Source organism: Tinamus guttatus, unplaced genomic scaffold (assembly GCF_059628265.1).
Source record: "Tinamus guttatus ecotype Peru unplaced genomic scaffold, ASM5962826v1 Tinamus_guttatus_pri_ptg000441l, whole genome shotgun sequence".
NCBI classification, from domain to species: domain Eukaryota; kingdom Metazoa; phylum Chordata; class Aves; order Tinamiformes; family Tinamidae; genus Tinamus; species Tinamus guttatus.
The window spans coordinates 303494-325378 of NW_028288975.1; the positions used below are offsets into that span (position 1 = coordinate 303494).

The 21885-nt window shown below is 42.5% G+C and overlaps 1 protein-coding gene across 1 annotated transcript; it reads left to right on the forward strand.

Annotated features, from left to right (window-relative positions):
- Positions 1-2026: 2026 nt before the first annotated feature.
- On the forward strand, positions 2027-20421 carry LRRC40 (leucine rich repeat containing 40). The gene is made up of 15 exons (XM_088531941.1): positions 2027-2171; positions 2770-2951; positions 3478-3551; positions 4043-4172; positions 4567-4690; positions 5409-5551; positions 6456-6628; positions 6957-7047; positions 9167-9212; positions 12147-12255; positions 12845-12952; positions 15145-15255; positions 16197-16274; positions 17735-17920; positions 20313-20421. The coding sequence occupies exons 1-15, from the start codon at positions 2027-2029 to the stop codon at positions 20416-20418; spliced, it is 1806 nt and encodes a 601-aa protein (XP_088388067.1). The 3' UTR covers positions 20419-20421.
- The last annotated feature ends 1464 nt before the right edge of the window (positions 20422-21885 follow it).

Below are 21885 nucleotides of genomic sequence, written 5' to 3' on the forward strand. Positions count from 1 at the left end.
CTCCCCCCGGCGGCGCGCGGCCGCCGCGCACGCGCGGTGCGGCCCTGCTCGCGGGCGGCGGGAGCGCCCCGCCCTGGCGCACGCGCGCTGCCCGCCCTGCCCGCCCTGCGCATGCGCAGAGCCGCGCAGCGGGGGGAGGGACGCGCGCGCGCGCGCGAAGCGGCGGTTGCTCGTGAGGCGCCGCCATGTCCCGCGCGGCTGCGTGCGACTCCCTCGCCTGGGTCGGCTCGTTCCAGCGTTCAGGAAGGCTCTTGAGGGGCTAATGCAGAAAACAGGGAGCCTAAAATACCCTTTGCGCGGGTTTGGGCTCACGGATAGTCTAAGGCAGTCCTTAAATATGTACCCCAGCCGTTAAAAGAGCAACTTTCAATGGCCACAGCCAATTCCCAGCTAGAACGGTGCTAAATAATGCCTTGGTCAGGATGCCTCGAGCAGGTGTGGGGATAGGACTCTGTCAATGAGACTGTAAATTTAAGTTGACACAAGTTTTGATGCTTGAGCTAGGTTAGCACAGACTTGATTGTATGGATGCGAAGGCAAGGCCAGTAATTGTGTTCTATGAGAAATGTGTTTTAGAGGGATGTAGTATCATGTTTTCTGCAATATCACTCTCAGCATCAATCTGCAAGTAAAGCAGTCATTTTGAAACCCTAAAGCAAGGCTTCTACACTGGAGTAACAATTACTGAAGTGTCTAAAACTATTTTTAAGTAATGGATATGAATCATTTAGTGAGATACCCTTCCCCCAACCTTTCCCAGTGGTTGTAATGCTTTCTGAGTGATACAAACCTTCACTACCTTCACTTTGCTTAACTACTCATTTTCAAAATAGATCTTTTTTATGTTCTTTAGAGAAACAGCTTTTTTTTTTTTCTTTTCCCCTTCTCCTGTGGAGTGCTGTCTGGTGATTCCCAAAAGGAAACAGAAAAGAGGGGGTCGAAGGAAAAAAAAGGAAAACCTTAGACTAGAGGTAGTGGCTGAATGACTGCTTCTGGGTTGCATGCTTATTTATCTAACCTGGTGTTTGATCCTCATCTGACTTTAAGTTGAAAAAACTCTTAATAGAAGTGTTTTTTTTTTCATAAAACAGTGTTTGAAACACAAAACCAGTACATGAAAATGAAAAAAGCTATAAGAGCTACAAATATGGTAAGAATAACTGACGGAGAAATGCACTTTTTTTTCATAACTTACTCGTTTTACTTCTTTAAAGGAACTACTGGTATGATTAGGCAGATACTGATCCGACACAGAGCAGAAACAGCGCCTGGGTTCTGTCCTACTTAAGCCTGGGAAGGGAGCTTTAATTTTTCATTCTGGAGTGTTTTGATTTGGTTTGCAAACCCTAAAGCAATGGGGGAAAACAAAGAGTGAGCTTCAATAAAAGCGCCATTTTGTCAGACCTGGTACGTTTAAAATATTTTTCCCAGGTTATTTGCCCTGCATTCAAATGGAGAAGATGTCAAGCATTTAAGTGAAGATAACCTCGAGCCCTTTATGACACAGCAAGGGCTGTAGTAAAAAGAAGTGGGGCAGAGGGAGGGAGAGGAGCTCTGAGTAACGCCACACGCAGCAGCACCTCAGCCGTGGCTGACTATGCTGCCACAGTAATTATGAGTAACTTTATGTTTTCCGTTGTGAAATACAACTTCTAATCTTGTGTTCGCAGGGTGCCGTAAGTCAAGACCCGCACGTATTAATTCAGCCATTACCCCATGTGCTCCTCAGGGAAAACGCGGGCTCGCTGTATAAGATTTCCCTTTATCTTTCCATGCCTCAGAAGAAGTTACAGGTTGAATTTAAAGAAAAAAAAAAAAAAGTTGCTGAGGCGAAACGCACCCGGGAGTGGCTGCCCCCTTGCAGGGCCGGCGGAGGAGGCTCCTGCGGGCAAGGAGGGGGCTCCGGGCCGGGGCCATTTCGCTGGCGGCCCGCGGGAGCGGGCGGGAAATGGCGGCGCCTCCCGCCGGTGCCGCCTCGCGGCGCAGGGGGCGGTGCCTGCTCGGGCGGCGGCGGCGGCGGCGCGGGATGGCGGCGGCGCGGAGGGCGCGGGCCGGGGACCCCCGCGCCGGCTTCGCGCGGCCGGAGCCGGGCCCCGCCGTGCCGCAGGGGCTGCTCCGCGCGGCCCGCAAGAGCGGCCAGCTGAACCTGGCGGGCCGGAGCCTCGGCGAGGGTGAGAGGCGGGAGCCGCCCCGCTCCGCGGCGCCGTGGCGAGGGAGGCCGCGCGGGCTGCTCGTGGGGCCGCCGGACCTCCCGGTGCGGCGCGGCCTTCCCCGGCAGCCTCCGCGGCGGGTGAGGTGCCGAGGGAAAGAGATGTCGGGCTGGCGCGGGAGCCACATGAACCCGCCCGTCGCTTCACTGGGCTGTAGCGGGAGCTACGCGACAGTTACCCTAAAAATCCCATTGCTTAACAGAGGAGACACTGCGCGTGGTGGTGCTTGACCAGTGCAGCAGGCCGGCTGTGTTGGGTATGCAGTGGTTCTGAGCCGGTTAGGACAAAAATAAATAACAAACTTTCATATATATACACAAATATATATACACCAAGCACAATAGTGATGAATGTTTTTTGCCATCTGCTTACATCTCCACTTATGCTTCACTGCTAGTGGCAAATTTTCTATCAGTTTGTAATTGATAGACGTGAGAAAATTGTCTCTAGGAAGAATAGTTGACTATATATGCATATGTGTTAAAAGCAGTAAGAAAGGGGCACATCAGCAGTAAATATGAGGAATATCTAATTGACTTGTGTATGCTTGTGCACGTAGTGCCTCAACACGTATGGCGGATAAATTTGGATACCCCGGAGGAGGCTCATCAAAATCTCTCTTTTGGTGCTGCGGATCGCTGGTGGGAGCAAGTAGATCTGACTAAGCTGATTTTGGCCTCGAACAAGCTTCAGTGCCTTTCAGAGGATGTCAAACTTCTGCCTGCTCTCACTGTACTGGATGTAAGTGCAATGAGCTTGTTACTGGAGGACTGTGCTGTCCCTGGGGAAGGTGGGAAAACCCGCCTCAGTGGTTCTCAAAGCTTCCCTTTCCTTTCCCTGGGCTTCCGAATGTGTAGAAATGGCACTGGTGCATTTTCAGCATAAACTAGGATTTTTTACAGAGCACTCTAATCAGTTTTTATGCTGATGGTGAGTTTTGTTTTGTAGAAAGTTGCAGGAGTTTTTGGCATGGATCCTGAAAGGACAGCTATCACAGGAAACAGCCTCCTTGCCTGCACCTTTTTTTCTGCCCACCATTCATTTCTTACCTCATCTCTCAGCACTTACTATTTACTATTATTAACTGAACTTTTGCCAGATTGACAATTGCAGTGCTGCTATTAATAATTGCAAAGGCAAGTGTACAGCTGTCACCTGTGTACAAAATTCTTCTGTGTGTCAGTTTAACTTGATTTGCTTCTTGAGTGGGACAGAAAACCACTACAAGGTACGAATTAGTAACTGTTTTTAAAAATTTGTTTTTTAGGTGCATGATAATCAGCTGACATCTCTTCCTGCTGCTTTAGGACATTTAGAAAATCTTCAGAAACTTGATGTCAGGTAAGTACATTTTACAAAATGAAAACTTGGGAAATACTGCAGTGACTTTGAAGATATGGATCTGCAATTGAAATGTTTTAAATTTGTCTTTCAGAAAATGTATTTTCAGATTGTTTTTAACTAGGGAATATTTTCTTACTCTGAAATTCTTGAATTTTGTCTGAAATTCTTGATTTTTGTGACTATATGGATGATACAATGTGAAAAATGTTTCATGGGAGCTTGTTCCACTGCTGATATAATTGTTACTTGCTCTCTACCGACACAAAATATCCAATGTATTTGATGCTGGATGTTCTCTATACTTACCCTAGGGTGTGTAGAGCGTGGGTTTCAAGGGGTCACGCATGGCAAAGATAGCCCTGCTGGTTACTAGCATCATAGTCCTAGTTAGAATAGCATAACACGTAACAGAAATGTTTTATGTGCAGGTTGAGTTTGTAAAATTGCTGAATTGATTTTCCTTTTGTTATTCTGTGCTTTAATACTAGCCACAACAAGCTGAAAACTATCCCAGAGGAATTGATGAAGTTGACAAATTTGAAGAGCCTTCTTCTTCATCACAATGAGCTCAGTTATCTGCCAGATGGATTTGGACAACTTGTCAATTTAGAAGAATTAGTAAATTACAATTCTTTAAAATATTTATTTGTTAAAAAAGACTGATTTTTCAGTGTCTTGCTACTAGTAGTAAAAAGTATAGCTTAAATTGCAGAACTTTATAAATATTCTAGTGATTTACGTAGCTTATCAGATATTCCCTTTTTTTGTTTGAAACTAAGTTTTAGTTTGCTAGATATTTGAAGAAAAAATAAATCCCTAGTGATCTATAAGTCATGGGAGATTTCCCTCTTCCATTCATATTTCTAAGAGGAAAGATCCTGGGGATGTCAACCAGTAATCTAATTTTAATGTTCTGCCACTAATTAACTTTGCAGTAGCAGTACTCATGGGATATTTTAAACATCTCTATTTCTAACCTATTTTTTCTGTTTCTGTCTTTTTTTTTTTCCAGGATCTTTCCAACAATCATCTTACAGACATTCCAACAAGTTTTGCTTTGCTCATTAATTTAGTGCGACTCAATGTGGCTTATAATCAACTCAGGAGCCTGCCTGCAGATATTAGTGCGATGAAAAGTAAATTACTTTCCTCAGTTTGTAGAATGTCATGTGGTTAATTCTGTCATTGTGATCAGAGACATGTTGCATATTATTCAGCATTAAGAAAACGTGTTCTTAAAGAGTTTATAAATTTTCAGAAATACCGCTCCAGAATGAATAGAAATAATAAAACACAGCTATTAGCCACTGTGTATCAAATGTGAATCCTTTTGAGTTTGGTATTTCTGCATAAATTGGGCAGAAAAAATAATTGGAGAAAATTAAGCATTAATATTGTTTTGCTTAGAAATCAGTAGCCTTAAAACTGCATTTTCAAGTGCAAAAGTGTGCATAATTAGATACCTGAAGTTACTGGGGAGAGAATAAATGTAAAATGGTGAAGAAATAAGTTTGCTTTTAAGATTTGAATAATACCGAGTATCAAGATTATTACTGCTTAAATGAAACACATTTTAATTGCTGTGGTTGATCTACAAGAACAGATAGACTGCTGGCTTTTTACAGTGGTGAATTATCTGCAGAAATTTCTGCAATGGTCCATGACAGTAGGCCTGTGATAGTCCTTTCCTGTTCATTCCCGTGTTTCAAAGGACTGGTGCCAGGCAGTGTTGTCGAAGGCATTCCAGAAGAAGCACAAATGAAAAGCCTAAGCAGATGTCTGGCTTTCACAAAAGATTCTGTAGAAACATTTTTTGTTTATTCCTCTTCTCACTTGGAATATTTATTTCAATAGGGTTAAGACAACTCGATTGTACTAAAAACTACCTGGAAACTGTACCTTCTGAATTGGCAGGTATGATGTCTTTGGAACAACTTTATCTGAGGAAAAATAAATTACGTCACTTGCCAGAATTTCCTTCATGCAAATTACTGAAGGTAAGGTTTGAAATAGTGTGTTGGTACTTATAGGTAAATGGTGCCCAAAAGTAACTGGAGAAATGTAAGGATTAGTATTTGTTTTTTCTGTTCAGAAATCAGTAGCCTTAAGAATGTGCAATGAGCAGTTTAACAGATTATTTTCTTCAGTGCCTATCTTGAGTGGAAAATTATGCATAAATAGGAGATACTTGAAATTACAAGGGAGAGAGAAAACAAAATGGTCTAAATACATCTGCACTATTTTTTTTTATGATTATGTTTGTTACTTTAAACACAAGATATTTTGAATTGCTGTCATCAGTAGTTAATAATTCTGTGTGCAGAATTACATTTATTATAATTTATCTGCAGTTATGTTGCTATTCTGACTTGTCAAGTTTGATGTCATTTGGAAGTCAAACTTGTGGCATTGCTTACTCTTCAGAACTGGGGAATAAAAAAGAATGTTAAAAAAAAAAAGGCGCTGAGAAGTGACTGGATGTCATACTGTCTGCAGCGCATGTCAAGTCCTGTGTCCTAGCATTCCAGCAGCATGTGTGTGCTCCTCCTGCTCCAGGGAGCCACTCCCTGCTTCCATTGTAAGAGAGGCATTTCAAAGAGCTGCCCTCTCAACTTGCTGTAGCTTGGAGCTTACGAAACATACCTGAGGAAAGGAAGATGAGCAGCAGAGTGATTCCAGCTTTGGGCTTTGAACTCAAAGCTATGCATTCTGTGATGGCTCCAGGAAAGCTAGGTTCAGATTCAAGTCTTCAGAGGCTTTGTTTTTTTCATATGTAGATGAGAGGGAATCAAATTCTGTATTTTCTCCATCATATGTTTTTGCCAGTGTCATGATTCAGGAGATTAATAAATTATAGAGTGATTTTGCCAAAATAATTGTGGGTAATCTTTGTTTTCGTAGGAATTACATGCTGGTGAAAATCAAATTGAAATTTTAAATGCTGAGAATCTTAAGCACCTGAATTCTCTCTCTGTATTGGAACTTAGAGATAACAAGATAAAATCTGTTCCTGATGAAATTACTGTGCTTCAGAATTTGGAACGTCTTGATCTAGCCAACAATGATATCAGTAGGTAATATTAAAAACTGTGTATGTCTGTGTTGAGGCATAGCTCTTGACATCCATATTTGCTTAAAACAAAGTATTGATTCACTAGTAATTCTACACCCGATGTATTGAAATTTCTAAAATGTTATTAAAAATGACTCGGGGATAAAAAAAAAAAGGCCTTTCTGTTTTATCTAAGTGCTACGATCCAGCTGTGCCTTTTTAAAACACAATATATTCTGTATCTTTTGATATGAATGTGAGCTTTAGAATACCAGATCAACTGAAAAACATTGTTCATTCTTTAGAATTTGTTTTGAAGTTGCACTGAAATGTGCTGTTTCCATCTGCAGATTGCCGTATACATTGGGGAATCTTCCTCAGCTGAAATTCCTGGCATTAGAGGGAAATCCTCTGAGAACCATTCGAAGAGACCTTCTGCAAGTAAGCACATTTGGACAATATGTAAAGTTCCGCTTTGTTGTAAATTTGCATTACCCCAATTGTGAAGCCAAATATTTAAAAAAATAGCAAATATCTAGATTTTAGGTGCCCTGTGCAACTTTAATCTGTCTCCTGAGTGTTGTGACTCTTTCCACCCGAGTGTGATGCCATGTATAAAATGATGAGGGTGTGCAATAAAGGGGGTGATTGCTTATGGAGCCTCTTCCTGATTTGCTACAGATGTTGTAATCTATATTGCAAATGAAGCAAGGAATGTCTGAAGAATAAAGGGCAAGACAGCTGGCTGCTGCCTTGGGAAACTGGGTTATAACCCTGTTGCAGTTACAGTCGATTGGGATGTTAGACAAGTACTTTAAATTGAGTTTTTCCTAGACAAGCATGGATTTCTGTTTTTCATTTCCTTCCTGTATGAATTAAGGATCTAGGATTCAATTTCCAGAGAGTATTTGATGGTAGATGTGTTTTGAGGAATGACAGACAATACGATGTACTACATTTTCTTATGGATAACCTACACCTCAGATTATCTCTGTTCTCTCTTAATATAATTTGCAAAGTGAAGGTACAGATTATCTTTGAGAAAAGAAGTACTTAGGACATCAGGGAGACAGGGGTGTTGAAGCTACTGCTGCTACAGAATTCATTTTCCTTCTACCTCCCAGCAGGCCTCTTTCATTGATGGTATAGATTACTTCTTTCTTTTTGAGCTTTTGCCAGTGCTGTAAAACAAATGCTTCTGAAATACTCGAATTCTTCAAAAATAAGAAACTGAAGACCTGATCGTAATTAAGTGAGCACTGATTGCCCTAAGTTAATGGAGAGGGGTTCAGTGAGTGGAAGTTACATGTGCTCATGGGGTTCAAAGCTGTGCCTCAATATATATACGTACGTGCAAAGGAGACTGAGCTAGGATTGCCTCATTACTTAAGTGATGGTATTCTCTGACTCGTGAAGATTTTCTTTCAAGCGTACGAGCATGTATGTGTGTAATTTATTGCAAATATTTCTTACATATTTTATAGCAAACCAGAGGTATGGGATTTCTGTTACAACATTTTATTCTTGCTCATTACCAACACTAGAAAGCTGCAGAATGGACAGTTTGTGTGCACCATCTGTGTTTTTTCCTCTTGATTTAATGGAGTAATTGACAAATCTTGTAAGTCCTCTGGACACTTGCCAGCCCTCCCTGTGCCTGCCAATCCCAGTTTCCTCCAACCTTTCTTTCTCAGGATTTGGTCTGTGGTTTCTGCTGTCTAGTCTCACTAGATTCCTTGTTAGTTTGTTCCTTTCTCACTTCCACATTTTCTTTCTCCCCTCAGAATTCAGATCAATTAGTCTTGTTTGTAAGATCGACATCAGTTAGAATGCAAAACAGTAACACGTATTCAGTGTGCCAGCTCAGTCCATGGTGTTACAGCAAGGAGAAGCACATGAAATCTTAAGGAAAGTCTAGCTTCCAAAACAACTGGGGTGGATGAGATTATGCTTGATTATTCACAGATTATGCAGATGGTAACTGTTGTTTGACTAATATGAGTTGCAGTGAGAGGACTGAAAATCAAATCTCTGAATAAATTCAACTTAAAAAAAATATGCTGTAAACAGCAGTTTTTCCCAGATCTTATAATTTGACCCAACTTGTGTGTAAAGTTATTGAAATTATGAACAGTCACTCTGAAAATATGAACTTCCTTCTCCAGAGCACAATTGTGTTAGATATTTTTTAAAGAAAAACAAAAATCATTTAGTTTGATCATTTTTCCATGTTCTTGGAACTGGATGAAATTTTAGATAAAGGATTAATAATGTGGAGCCTAAGGTGGTTCCTGGTGTCTGGCAGGGCCTTGAAAATTTCACCTGCAATTAGTAGATAAAATGGCACAGAAGTAAATACTGCAAAGAGGATTTTTCTGCAGGATGTGTTGGGGTAGCTTTTATAGTCAGCAGTGCTATGAATTCCACCTATGCAACTGATGTTTGTCATTCTTCCTTTCTAAAACAGCTGTATAGAAACATGAACTTGGAAATGCTTGTTTCACCCCCTTTTCTTTTTTTCTTTTTTTTTCTTTTTTTCCTTTTTTTTTCTTTTTTTAAGAAAGGAACCCAAGAACTTCTGAAATATCTAAGAAGCAAAATTCAAGGTATATTCCTATATTTTATTGCATTTTTAAGAGGACCTTTTATGAGATTAATATAAGCTAGATCTTAGCCAGGGTAGCTGTTTTTTAAATTATTTTTCCCCTAGTTTTCCTGCAATTAATAATGTGTTCTTCACTCAACAGTTTGCTCTTACATTTTAGTGCAGTTTCCCTTCCTTGTTTTCTTAGATGATACCAAATAACGAACGTGGAGACATAATGTTTGAAAAGATAACCTTGTTTATTTTCCTCTAATCCTTTATACATTTTGCATGATGGATTGAGATAGCTTCCATTTTGTTTTCCCCCTACTGGACCTAGTGAGAAACCCATGTAAGTTGTTCCTTTTAAGCTTGCCTACTGTCTTCTGCCTTGGTCACAGTATGGAAAAATAGATGAGATTCTGCAGAGGTGTTATGTATTATTCATTCATGTAATAACATAGGCACTACAGACCCATGCTTCCTAATGACTATATGTGAAAAAGTCTGCCTTAAAGTCTTAGTAAAGTCAGGAAGTCTGCTTCTAAGCAGACTTAAGAATATAAAAAGTCTTTCAGGAGAAAGCCAATTATAACCAATTATCTAAAACCTAATCATGGCCTATTAAAAATGCTGTTTCTACTATTTAATAATATCTGTCCAAACCTTCCTTATAGAAATAATTTAAAAGTCTTAAAGAAGAAAATCAGGAGAAGTGTTGCACAAAGATCACTCCTCTGGACAACTGTTTTATGCTTTTTCAGAAACCTCTTTTGGACTCTTAGCTTTGTGTGTGTGCGCACAGAAAAACACCTAGATAATTGTGCATCATTCTTTTTATTTTGTAACAGAATACACTACTTTTTAATATTATCAATTCATTTTACAAAGATATAAAAAGTTGCGAGTTGATTTTTGCACCCAAGTCACTCTCCATATTGATACTTGGGCTTGTAATTAACTGAGATATTTTGGTAGGTGTTTTTCATTTTGTTGTGCGTTTTCTAAACAAAGTGATGGTGGTCAGACTTTGTATTTTCTACTTGTATAGGAAACAGGCTGTCAGAATCTTTGAGTAACTTGCATGTTGAGGAGCCTTAATCATTTGAGAGCAGGACTTGAGAGCAGTTTATCAGCTTTAGAAATAATTATCTCTGTTAACTTCTGAGAAGTATAAAGTAGGTAGAATGACTGAAGTCGCTAATCATTAAATATAATATGGGAATGATTATGCTGCACTTATGCTGAAAAATGTTTAACCTCTTAATTTGGAAGAGGCCTTGATAATACATGTAGGCAGCTTTCATTGAACATGTGTGACATGCTCATTTGTGAGGTGGATTAGGAACTGGCTGGATGGCAGGGCCCAGAGAGTGGTTATCAGCGGTGCAGAGTCTAGTTGGAGGCCTGTAGCTAGTGGGGTCCCCCAGGGGTCAGTCCTTGGTCCAGTCCTGTTCATCCAGGTCATTGATGAATAAATTGAAGGCACAGATGCTCCCTCAGCAAGTTTGCTGATGATACCAAACTGGGAGGAGTAGCTGATACCCCAGAGGGCTGTGCTGCCATTCAGAGGGACCTGGACAGACTGGACAACTGGGCAGTGAAAAACCTCATGCAATTCAACAAGGCCAAGTGCAAGGTCCTGCACCTGGGGAGGAATAATCCCTGTACACCAGTACAGGCTGGGGACTGACCTTCTGGAGAGCAGCTCTGCAGAGAAAGACCTGGGTGTCATGGTGGATGATAAGTTGACCATTAGGCAGCAGGTGCCCTCGTGGCCGAGAAGGCCAATGGGATCCTGGGGTGCATTAAGAAGAGCATCTCTAGCAGGTCGAGGGAGGTGATCCTGCCCCTCTACTCAGCCCTGGTGAGGCCACATCTGCAGTATTGTGTCCAGTTCTGGGCTCCACAGTACAAGAGGGATGTGGAGCTGCTGGAGAGAGTCCAGCGCAGGGCTACGAGGATGATCAGGGGCCTGGAACATCTGCCCTATGAGGAGAGGCTGAGGGAGCTGGGCCTGTTCAGCTGGAGAAGAGAAGGCTGAGAGGGGACCTGAGCAGTGTCTAGAAGTACCTCAAGGGAGGGAGTGCAGAGGATGGTGCTGGTCTCTTTTCAGTGGTGGCCACTGATAGGACTAGAGGAAATGGCCAGAAACTGAAGCACCAAAAATTCCATAGGAACTTAAGGAACAATTTCTTACCAGTGAGGGTGCCAAAGCACTGGAACAGGCTGCCCAGAGAGGTTGTGGAGTCTCCTTCTCTGGAGATCTTCAAACCCGCTTGGACGCAGTCCTGTGCCACGTGCTCTAGGTGACCCTGCGTGTGCAGGGGTTGGACTAGATGATCTCTAGAGGTCCCTTCCAACCCTAAGCATTCTATGATTCTATGATTCTATGACATCTCTTCCTTCTGTAAATAGATTTTAGCTGCTTACACCAGAAGATGGCAATATTGCATCACTGCATAATATAGGAGTCCTGCATAGTAGTCCTTTAAGCCCACGAGATTCTTCATAAAAACTGTGGATAATAATCAAAAGGGACCCTATAGAAAAGAGTGTTACATTAATTACAACATATTTTAATGATTTAAGTATAGTTGTGGTCAGTTGTGCTCTTTTCAATTTATCCCTGTTCTTTTCAGTTTCTGTCTGCCTACCCATCAGAGGCTAGTGCTCTCCACATCTCTGCTAGCATAACACTAGGATCATTTCCTGACCTATTTTGTCAAAATGATCTAAGTTAAAAAAAAAAAAAACCCAAAATCTAACTACAAACCCCCTTACTAAAATTTTGTTTAAGTTAATCAGAACCATGCAGTCAAACCAGAATACATAAGCAGCTAAAAAGGATGATGGCAAATGTTTAGGGACAATAAGGCTGTCAACCTAGATTATTAGGAATATCATTTCTGGTTGTAGCCTCTAGCTGTGACTATATTATGTATATTATCTCTAGATGATGTAACTAGCCCAAATGAAGAGCCTCCTGCGACAGCCATGACTCTTCCAAGCGAGTCAAGGATAAACATGCATGCCATAACTACACTAAAATTACTGGAATACACGTATGTACCTGTTTCTAATGCTGTAGTCTTCTTATTTTTGACTTCATGATGCATATGAACTGCAAATCTGGCTACACTTGCATGTTTTTTACTCTAACTTGTGTGCTTAGGAATGTGCAGGTTTTTCTCCTGGATTTTCATTTCTGTTTCTTATCAGCTATTCCACAGTACTATTCCTTTTAACTTGCCGAAATACTTATTATTTCAGGTGCTTTTATTATATCTTAGATGTCTTCATAAATTATTGTTAAGTCTCAGAACATCTCAGTTGCTCAGTGAAAACATGTTGTTATGCTGGGGATGTTTTCTCATTTAAGGGGATAAAATTTGTTTAATGACAATCTTGCAACATGTACTGGCCCATATAGAATTTAGCATTTGCTGAAATGGTAATTCAGCTTTTTACTGTTTTTTGTTTAGTTACACGACAAAATAGGTTGCTGGCATGAAGTGGTGTTATTCCCCCCATTGCGCAGCATGGCACAGTGTTTCGTAGCTTTCTGATTAGTGATTGTTCAAGGATTTCAGGTTGTAACTAACAACTTGCTCATATTACTATGCTAAATGCTAAATGCTTTTCACTGTTTAGTGAGAAACAGGCAGCTGCGATTCCTGATGAAATGTTTACTGCAGTCAGAAGCTATCCTGTCACCACTGTCAACTTCAGCAAAAACCAGCTCAGTGAAATTCCTGCCAGGTAGGAGGTATTCCATAATAAACATCAGTCTTTACCTGTTACATTTTCTGCTTTTGTCCTTCAGTATCTTTGGTTTTTCTAATCATGCATATTTACACTTTAATATATTCAGGTATATGTGTGTATGTATTCTATATTTGTGTAGTATTTTATATGTGTGTATGCATTTATACGTGTGTGTATATACATTACATCTTCTCTAAAATACATATATGCATATGTACTTTAGGGAAGGAGATAAAACGAAAATAAAATCAAGATGCTGAGTAAAACATAAAAGTTGCACTTCTGGTATCAAGAGCATGCAGATGGGTCCATTGATTGTAACATGGAGGTTTTAGTTAAAGGAAGCTCATCTGGACGGTGTGGAGCTTTCATTACATGTTGTTTTTCATCTTGCTTTGCTAAACAGCATTGAAACAAATAAGTCTAGTGTGACCACACATAGTAATGAAGTGTGGTACTTAAATACAATGTGGCATTGTTTGTTATTTTCTCTACAATGGGGTTCTTTTCCCATATGAGGATAATCTATGTGTATTCAGTACTTTGCTAGATGATAACTCTGTATTGTAGTCAAGTCAAAACCTTGCTTAAATTCACTTTCTCCAGGTACCTTTTTTTTTTTTAAAAAAAAAAAAAAAAAGCCTGAACCATTTTCTTAAAACATTTGGTGTACCATCAAGTAGCATTTGATATTATTGTATGTGGTTGTTCTTCTACACTCAAGGAAAAACTTGAGTGAAAATAAAGTCTTTTGTGTAATGAGGAGTGTTATTGAATCTCCAATAGCTTAAGAAAGTGATTGAAACTGATTTTTAAGGAAACAATATTTTTGTATGACAACATACACTGGAGGAAAAAAAAACTATCATGCTTAGAAGCCATTCATAAATTCATGTTTAACATACCTAAATACCTTTGAGAGTTCTTGTAAGAAGGGGTGGAGAGGGTTCAGGCAGTGGGGAGTTGACAGTCTGAATGTGCACCACAGAGAATACCACATGACTTGGTATTTATGGATCCTGAGAGAAGAAGAGCTTCAAGTGATGAGGATGCTCTGCTTGATATGGGAAAGATTTCCTGGGAATTCTCTTTCCTAGGACAGCAGCCTGGTACCTCCAGGCTTGGCAGTTATTATTCACACAGACCCTCACAGTGCTTTAATTTGGGAATCTAGCCTGAGTTGAAGCTGTGTGCTTGAACTCTGAGCTGTTTTAGCTCTTGTGAGCAGTAGCCACGTCTGCATGTTCTTATAATGCTCACTTGGAATCAACATATCTAAATCATTTATGTCTGTGTAAGCAGATAATGGTGAAAGGTAGGATTCGGTGTTCAGTATGGATTTGTCTGCATTATTGTGGTGCCCACTTGTGTCCGTCCTGGAACCCAAAAGTGCTAAGCATTATATACCTTTAGTGTATAGGGCTTGAAGAGGAAGGGCTCTCTTTTTCCCATGGAAAAAAATTCTTTTCAGAACATTCACAGAAGATGAGTTTGTTGAGATAATGCTTGTGCCTTCCATGCTTTTGCATGGATTGAAGGCTGTAGCATTCAGCGGGGAGGAAGGTGTAGATGCCCAGCTGCTAGGTGCAGGAGAATTCAGTGGGAATCCAGGAAGGAGAGCTTAGTATTTAGCTCATTTACTTACCTCTGCAAAGTTAAAATGAAGATTCTGTCGTAGGGATTCAACAGTTAAACCTTCTGAGCTTCTAAGCACTTTATACTGAAGCATCTCAGTATTTCATGAGAAACAGCAAATGCAGTTTACAAACGGCAAATCTGCAATCTGTAATAGCAGAACAGGGGAACAGAAATGAAAAAGGAAATATAATAAACTATTTATGTTCATTGTGACTATTGAAGAATCACATGGAATCACATGAATGGAGTCTTTTGTTAAACGTACAGGGCAGGAAATGAGTGATGATCATTTGTGCCACAGTTTCTGACATACCTCTTAACAGCACTTAAGTAAACTGGGTTTCATAATAAAGCTTATTCTGTGTCAGCAACTTCAGAAAAGGGGCTCTGAGCTTTATCTTTGCACCAAGCATCAAAATCACTTCAGAAACATCTAAACAGAATGTCCTTGGTTTGAGACTTTCTAAAGTAAAGGTTTTTTGCAATAATGTAGAAAATATAATGCACATCTGCTTACGTAATAAAAGTATATTTTTTCCATGTTGCAGAATTGTCGAGCTGAAAGACTCAGTTGATGATGTCAATCTTGGCTTCAATAAGCTCTCATCTATTTCCCTGGAGTTTTGCATGCTTCATAAATTGACACATTTGGATATCAGGTTTGTGCCGTGTGTTGGACTTCCTTTCTGAGTAATTTATTTCCATGCCTTTTTAAACCAGCCATCTGTTCCTGCAGTATGGCAGTGCTGAAATAATTTTTCATTTCTGTAAATGCCTCCATGACAGTTGAATGACTGGCAGATCTGAAATGGCAAATGACCTAGATATAGGCATTGGTTTAATAAAAAAAAAAAAAAAAACAGAAAAGGTGGGGTGGGCAAGCTCTGAGTCTTGCTCTGATGAAGGGTCTTGCCCCTGTCATAGAAGGGTTCTCAGAGATGTTAAGTGAGTGTAAGGAAAGCAAACCTGGAGGGTATCTGGGAAGGGGAACCAACGAGAGCAGCCTTGGTGTGCTGTATGAAGCTGGAGCTGCCTACAGCTCCTTCTCTGTTAAGTTCCTTACTGTAATTCTACTTTCTCTAATTTGTGAAAAACATGCATTTGTTTGGCCATTGGGATTAGGTCACTGCTAGTCATTCTCTGAGTGCATCACAGAATGAAAAGCAGCAAAGCCCAGTTGCAAGGAGAATTTTTTGCTTTGGCTTGGTTTAGATTAAATGGCCTGTAACATCTGTGCTGCTGATGGCAGAATCGGGCTGAAGACTGCAGAAACATTGGTGAGGATGGTGAGAGAATAAGGTGACTATCTCGGAGTGCGCAGGAGTTGAAGTCCATGTCTTCTTTAGAGAGTGGAATTCATTTTCCTGTAGCAGCTCCTTTATACGTCACACTCAAATGTCATGTTTGCAAGTTACTGGCAAAAATCAGAATACTTGCATCAGCAAGCATCTTTACTTGAGCATGGTCTTGGTCTGCTTATGAAGCAGCTTGCTGATTTAAGATAGCATTTTAGTAGTGGTAAATATGCATATTCTTTCACTGAGAATTCTTAATACTTGCTGAAGTTAATAATTATTTTTTGTCTTCATTTGGTACACAGAAATAATTTTTTGGCATCTTTACCTGAGGAAATGGAGGCACTGACAAGACTGCAAGTAGTAAATCTTTCCTTTAATAGGTAAGTCATACTTGTAGAGTTTTTATAATAAAGAAAGGACTGGGCCAAATTCAGTGCGATATTCCTGTGATGAGATGTGTGATGAGATGGAGAGCGTGTTCCTCTTTGCACGATGTGTGGTGTATTTGGGGAGCCTGCGATCCCAAGAAGAGATGGAAGGAGGAGAGAGGAGCAGCCGGTCCAGCGCGACACTGAGCAGTGCAAGAGCAGTGTGTCCAGAGGTGGCTTCCAGCAGCAATGCTCAGGGCTGGACCCGTTAACGCTACAGTAAGGCAGGTCTGGGTGCTGGAAAAATACAAGGGCAGTGGAGTGTGGTAAGTGGTGAGGCTTGAGTAGCCTCCCTGAATAGCATCTCATACTGCTTTTATTGCTTCCCAGGGTGAGACGCAGCTCTGGGCTGAAGGACCCTTGGTTTGACTCAGGAGGCCTTTTCCTACGTGCACAGAAAAACTTTTGCCCCTTATTCTATCTTCTTTACACCCCTGTGTCTGCTACTGTCATTTATGGTGGAGGACTGGAATTTATGTCGGAGGGAATAAGGTTTCCTCAAACTAATACCTTGTGACTGTGGTTTTAGAGGATCTATTGTGTTTTTGAGTATATTGCAGAGACTGAATCTTTTGTCTCCACTTACCCCATTTCCTTCATCAAAGCCTTTTGTAAAACCCCATACTTGAGGAAGACAGTAGAAGCTTTGCCACTAACTTAAATTCCAGTGATACCCTTTCAGTTGTGCCTGGGCATAAGTTTTTCCAGTTATTATCTACCAACAGTGACTTTATAGCTCCCACCTGTATTAGTTACAGCTCATTTTCTAGGTTTAGTTTGTTCTTACTCCTGCTAGGAAAAGCTTAAGGCAGGGGTAGCCTTTCAGAAGTCTGTTCAGTTTACTGTACAGAAAACAAGTGCAGTGTTGAAGGTCATTCATGTATTAATTTTTAAAGAGAAAATATTTACAAAAATAGTCAAGTTATTTTCTTTAATTAGGACAGAACTTCAGTGGTGATTTCTGTATTTTTCCCAAATTGTGAATATATGACTATATGTTATGTTATGGAGACATAGGAGAACCTGTATATTGTTTGCAAATGAATGTTTCTGGAATTTTTGGAGTAATATGAGGTACAACACATTTGTAGTTAAGGCTCTGAGCTGCAGTATTTGGCTTTTACCTTAAAGAACACATAATGCTGGGCAATTAAATGTACTGAAAAAAATATTTTTTGTTGTTATAGTTTTGTAAATGATGCTGCTGGACTATAGGTCTCTGTTATAGGTGCTGAGTTGCCACTATACGAATTCTGTCCAGCTTTTTCACTGTGTGCAAGGTAAAATAGTACTTTCTCCTTTCAGAGTGGCTTACTTAAACAAAGAAGAATTTAAATCAACAACTCTAAAAACCTCTTTTGTTTTGATGGCTGGTTTTTTTGTGTGTCACATATGGGCCTCTCTTGTTTCAGGTTTAAAGTATTTCCCAGTGTCCTTTATCGCCTGCTGGCCCTGGAGACCATCCTGCTCAGTAACAACCAGGTGGGGTCCATCGACGCTCTGCGGCTGCAGAAGATGGACAAGCTGGGGACCCTGGACCTTCAGAACAACGACCTCCTCCAGGTGCCCCCAGAGCTGGGCAACTGTGACACGCTGAGGTGTGTATTGTAAGCTGGGGCCTGTTGGATAAAATATATAAAATCATAGAATCATAGAATGCTGAAGGTTGGAAGGGACCTCTAGAGATCATCTAGTCCAACCCCCCCTGCACACGCAGGGTCACCTAGAGCACGTGGCACAGGACTGCGTCCAAGCGGGTTTGAAGATCTCCAGAGAAGGAGACTCCACAACCTCTCTGGGCAGCCTGTTCCAGTGCTCTGGCACCCTCACTGGTAAGAAATTTTTCCTTAAGTTCCTGTGGAACTTCTGATGCTTCAGTTTCCGGCCGTTTCCTCTAGTTCTGTTGGTGGCCACCACTGAAAAGAGGCCAGCCCCATCCTCCTCACTGCCTCCCTTGAGGTACTTCTAGACACTGCTCAGATCCCCTCTCAGCCTTCTCTTCTCCAGCTGAACAGGCCCAGCTCCCTCAGCCTCTCCTCATAGGGCAGATGTTCCAGGCCCCTGATCATCCTCGTAGCCCTGCGCTGGACTCTCTCCAGCAGCTCCACATCCCTCTTGTCCTGTGGGGCCCAGAACTGGACACAATACTCCAGATGTGGCCTCACCAGGGCTGAGTAGAGGGGCAGGATCCCCTCCCTGGTCCTGCTGGAGACGCTCTTCTTAACGCACCCCAGGATCCCATTGGCCTTCTTGGCCACGAGGCCACACTGCTGCCTCATGGTCAACTTGTCATCCACCATGACACCCAGGTCTTTCTCTGCAGAGCTGCTCTCCACAAGGTCGGTCCCCAGCCTGTACTGGTGTCTGGGGTTATTCTTCCCCAGGTGCAGGGTGTTGCACTTTTTTTTTTTCAAGGTCTATTTTGTCAGAGGGAAAATTTCAAGTTGGCAGCATGGATGTTTGTAGGTCCAAATAGAAAGCTGAGTAGGTCTTCATCATTTGTAAAACCATGCGATTTCTTGCAGAGCTTCTTAAGATTTTTAGACAATTGGCAAAGTTGTTTCATGATTTTGTGAAAATTTACTCTGTAAATATGGATTAATATTAAAAATGGACTTTGCAGGCTGGATGCCTGACTGCTTACATAAGTAAGCAGTCTGCAAAGCAGAGTTTAATTTAACTGTAAGGGTCAAATTTTGCAAACAGCTTTAAGTTTGAATATTTGAGAGCTGTGAGGTTCCTAATTTAGCTTCCTCTCAGTTTGCTTTGTGCTCTTTACTGTAGGAGTTGTTTCATAGGATATGGAGCCTTGGTATTAAGAGTATCTGCCTCTTTGGTTGGCCTTTGCTTCCAGTTCTTTGCCAGAGCTGGTTTGTTAGAACGTTAGCAACTGAAGGTCCTGAGTTTTTTAAGATTTTGCACTGCAGTTGGCTGTGTTAAAGCTGAGGAGAAAGGGAAGAGTCAAAAAGTGGTAAAATTTGAAGATGACACTGCTGTTTGTTTTCATGAACAGAGACTGGGAGGTCATGGGGAACCTGGAGTCTAACAAAATGAGGCAAAAATCTTTCTCGCGGGAAGACAGGGTTGGTGGAAGCACGCGGTACCTGCAGTAACCTGCGTCGGGAGCATCCGTCAGACTGGCTGCAGTGATGGCTGGGGGCTCCGTGGTTGGGCCCCTCGCCTGCCCGGGCAGCTCTGTGCTCGCGGCAGCGTTCCTGCTACCGCGTGCCAAGTGAAACCCAGAGAGACCTTCACCAGTGTGGGCTCAGCCAGGCCGCTGTGCGCCTGCATTACCGTTAGAAGGATTTGTAAACAGAAGTGGTCTTGTTTGAGTGTGTTTCTGTGCGTCTGTCCGTCCTGCTGGCGCCGCTGGAGGAGCACAGACCCTGGCAGCCGCGCGGAGCTCCCGTGCGGCTGCGAGTGCGGGCAGCGCACCCGCTGCGAGGGCGGCCCGTGGGCGTCTCTGCGGGGCCGTTCAGGGCAGGAGGGCCGGGAGCGAGGCCGCTGCTCGGGGAGCAGCCCTGCGCCCTCCCTGCGGCGCGCGGCCTGGGCTCCCGACGCGTCGGGGCACAAGGGCCCTGCCCCGGCGGGTGTGTGTGTGTGTGTGCTCAACAGAGCTCGCTCCAGCGCCTGCATTGCTAAAAAGGGGCTTTCGCACCTTTGGGCTTGATACAAAGGTTGCATTAGTTCAAACCAAAAATATTATAGGTGACTGGGAATCTAAGTTTTAGGGACTTGAAGGAAAAAAGAAAAGAGAAAACACAAAACCACTCACAGATTCCTCTCGCCCCCCGAGATCTGTGCAGACCCAAGAAGAGTGGGTCAGCAGCTGCACGGACGGTTTCAGTATAATGTAGTTTACACAAACGTGGTTTGTGCCAGTTGTGTTTCAGCACAGGAATCCCAGGTGGTTCATGAAGTGATGCATGGTGTAATGGCTGTTTTGGGTAACCCTTTATAAAAATGCCTTCAACATCTCTGATTTTCCAGGACACTCCTGCTAGAAGGAAATCCCTTCCGTACGCCCCGAGCAGCCGTTCTGGCAAAGGGAACAGCCGCAGTGCTGGAATACCTCAGGAGCCGAATTCCTGCTTAGTGCCAGAGGTTGTTTCCCTGTTGGCCTGGGGGATCCTGCTCCTCTCTGACCACCCGTCGAATACTCAACTGCCTCCCTCCTTCCTTAGCCACGATAAAGCTGTCAAGGAAGAAGTTGCTCATGAAATATTTTCTCCCACCAAGGTTGCATGTTTTAAATTTTAAAAACGCCACAATAGTTTTGTTGGCACATTTTTTTTTTTTTAAGGAGGTTATTATGCTGAAGGCTAGCTTCAGTAATAACGGCAATGTTTTTCTACAATTTATTTTAAAAAAAAATTCAAACCCCAAAAGTATTTGAGCATAAATAAGGCATACATTAACTTTTTCCGCCTTTTCCTTTTGGATGCTTGTTTTATAAACATTTGCTACGTTGTCTTCTATAAAATTTTGGTCTCTTGGCTGTTGCCTCAAGCCCTTGGTTATTGGTCAGGGTGGTAACACGTTAGCTCAACCCTGACCTGCTCGTTACGGCGCGGCTGCAGGAGGCAGGTGCTGCGCGCGGTGCGCGGAGAGCAACGCACATGTGGTTGGTGTGTGCACCACTGAAATAATAAATGTTTCCTGGTGGATGGGTGGTTTTGGTTTCATGTGCATAGTTCTGAATGTAGACACGTTTTATTTTGTATTTAAAAACACTTCCACAGCCTAGAGGTGAGCGCTTATTACTAGTGGTAATGTTTCATGGATATGAGTAATTTAGAAGGAGAAGCAGCTTGGTGTTACCTGCGATGTGACTGCAGGGGTGTAGCATCCTTGTTCAGACCGTTAGAGCCAAAACTGCCGCCCATTCCAGCATGGTTTCCATTCCCCCCCTCTCCCTGTCAGCTGTAGGCGGCTCTGGCGCAAGGGCCATGCAGGGACGGGGGGCGGCAGGGACAGGGGGGCTGGCCGGGGGCGCTGCTGGTTGGGGGCTGCTGCATGAGCGCTCAGCACCACCAGGGTCGCCAGCAGCCAAGGCCTTGGTGCTGCCCCCGCTGCTGTTTTCTTCTCTCATCACCTATTGAAAAACACCAAACCGGGACACGTTGACCTACATGACCTCCCTGTTTAGCTTTCAGAGCAGCAATAGTGTCTGACTGCCACTTCCACATGAAAACAGCCAGGCTGCCCTCCCGTGGGGTCTCCAGGCCCTGGCACGGATTCCAAAGGTCAAGAAGGTGGCATGAAAGCATTTTTGTCTGCCTTTGCCCAGCCCTTCTCTATCAGGGCAAAAATTCCGTACGGTTCGACCTTAAAATTTCCAGGGTTTTGACTATGGCTAGGATTAACATCAAAACACCCTCCCTCCTCCCCAGGACCCTCAGCTTTGGGGAGCGCCCGGGCAGCGCGAGGCAGCTCCTCCGCTTCCCTCGCAGGAGCCTGGTACCTACGGAACAGGCTCCAGCGAGCGGGAGAGTGCGGGGAGGGGAGGTGCTGAGGCCTTCCCGTCACACATAATTAATGACATACTCGTGCAGAACGAGTG

Bases quoted from the DNA above. Each gene is read 5' to 3' on its own strand.
- LRRC40 (XM_088531941.1), top strand. From the start codon at position 2,027: ATGGCGGCGGCGCGGAGGGCGCGGGCCGGGGACCCCCGCGCCGGCTTC. The intron at 4,173-4,566 runs GTAAATTACAAT...TTTTTTTTCCAG, and splicing joins TTGTCAATTTAGAAGAATTA to GATCTTTCCAACAATCATCT. The intron at 16,275-17,734 runs GTAAGTCATACT...CTCTTGTTTCAG, and splicing joins GTAAATCTTTCCTTTAATAG to GTTTAAAGTATTTCCCAGTG.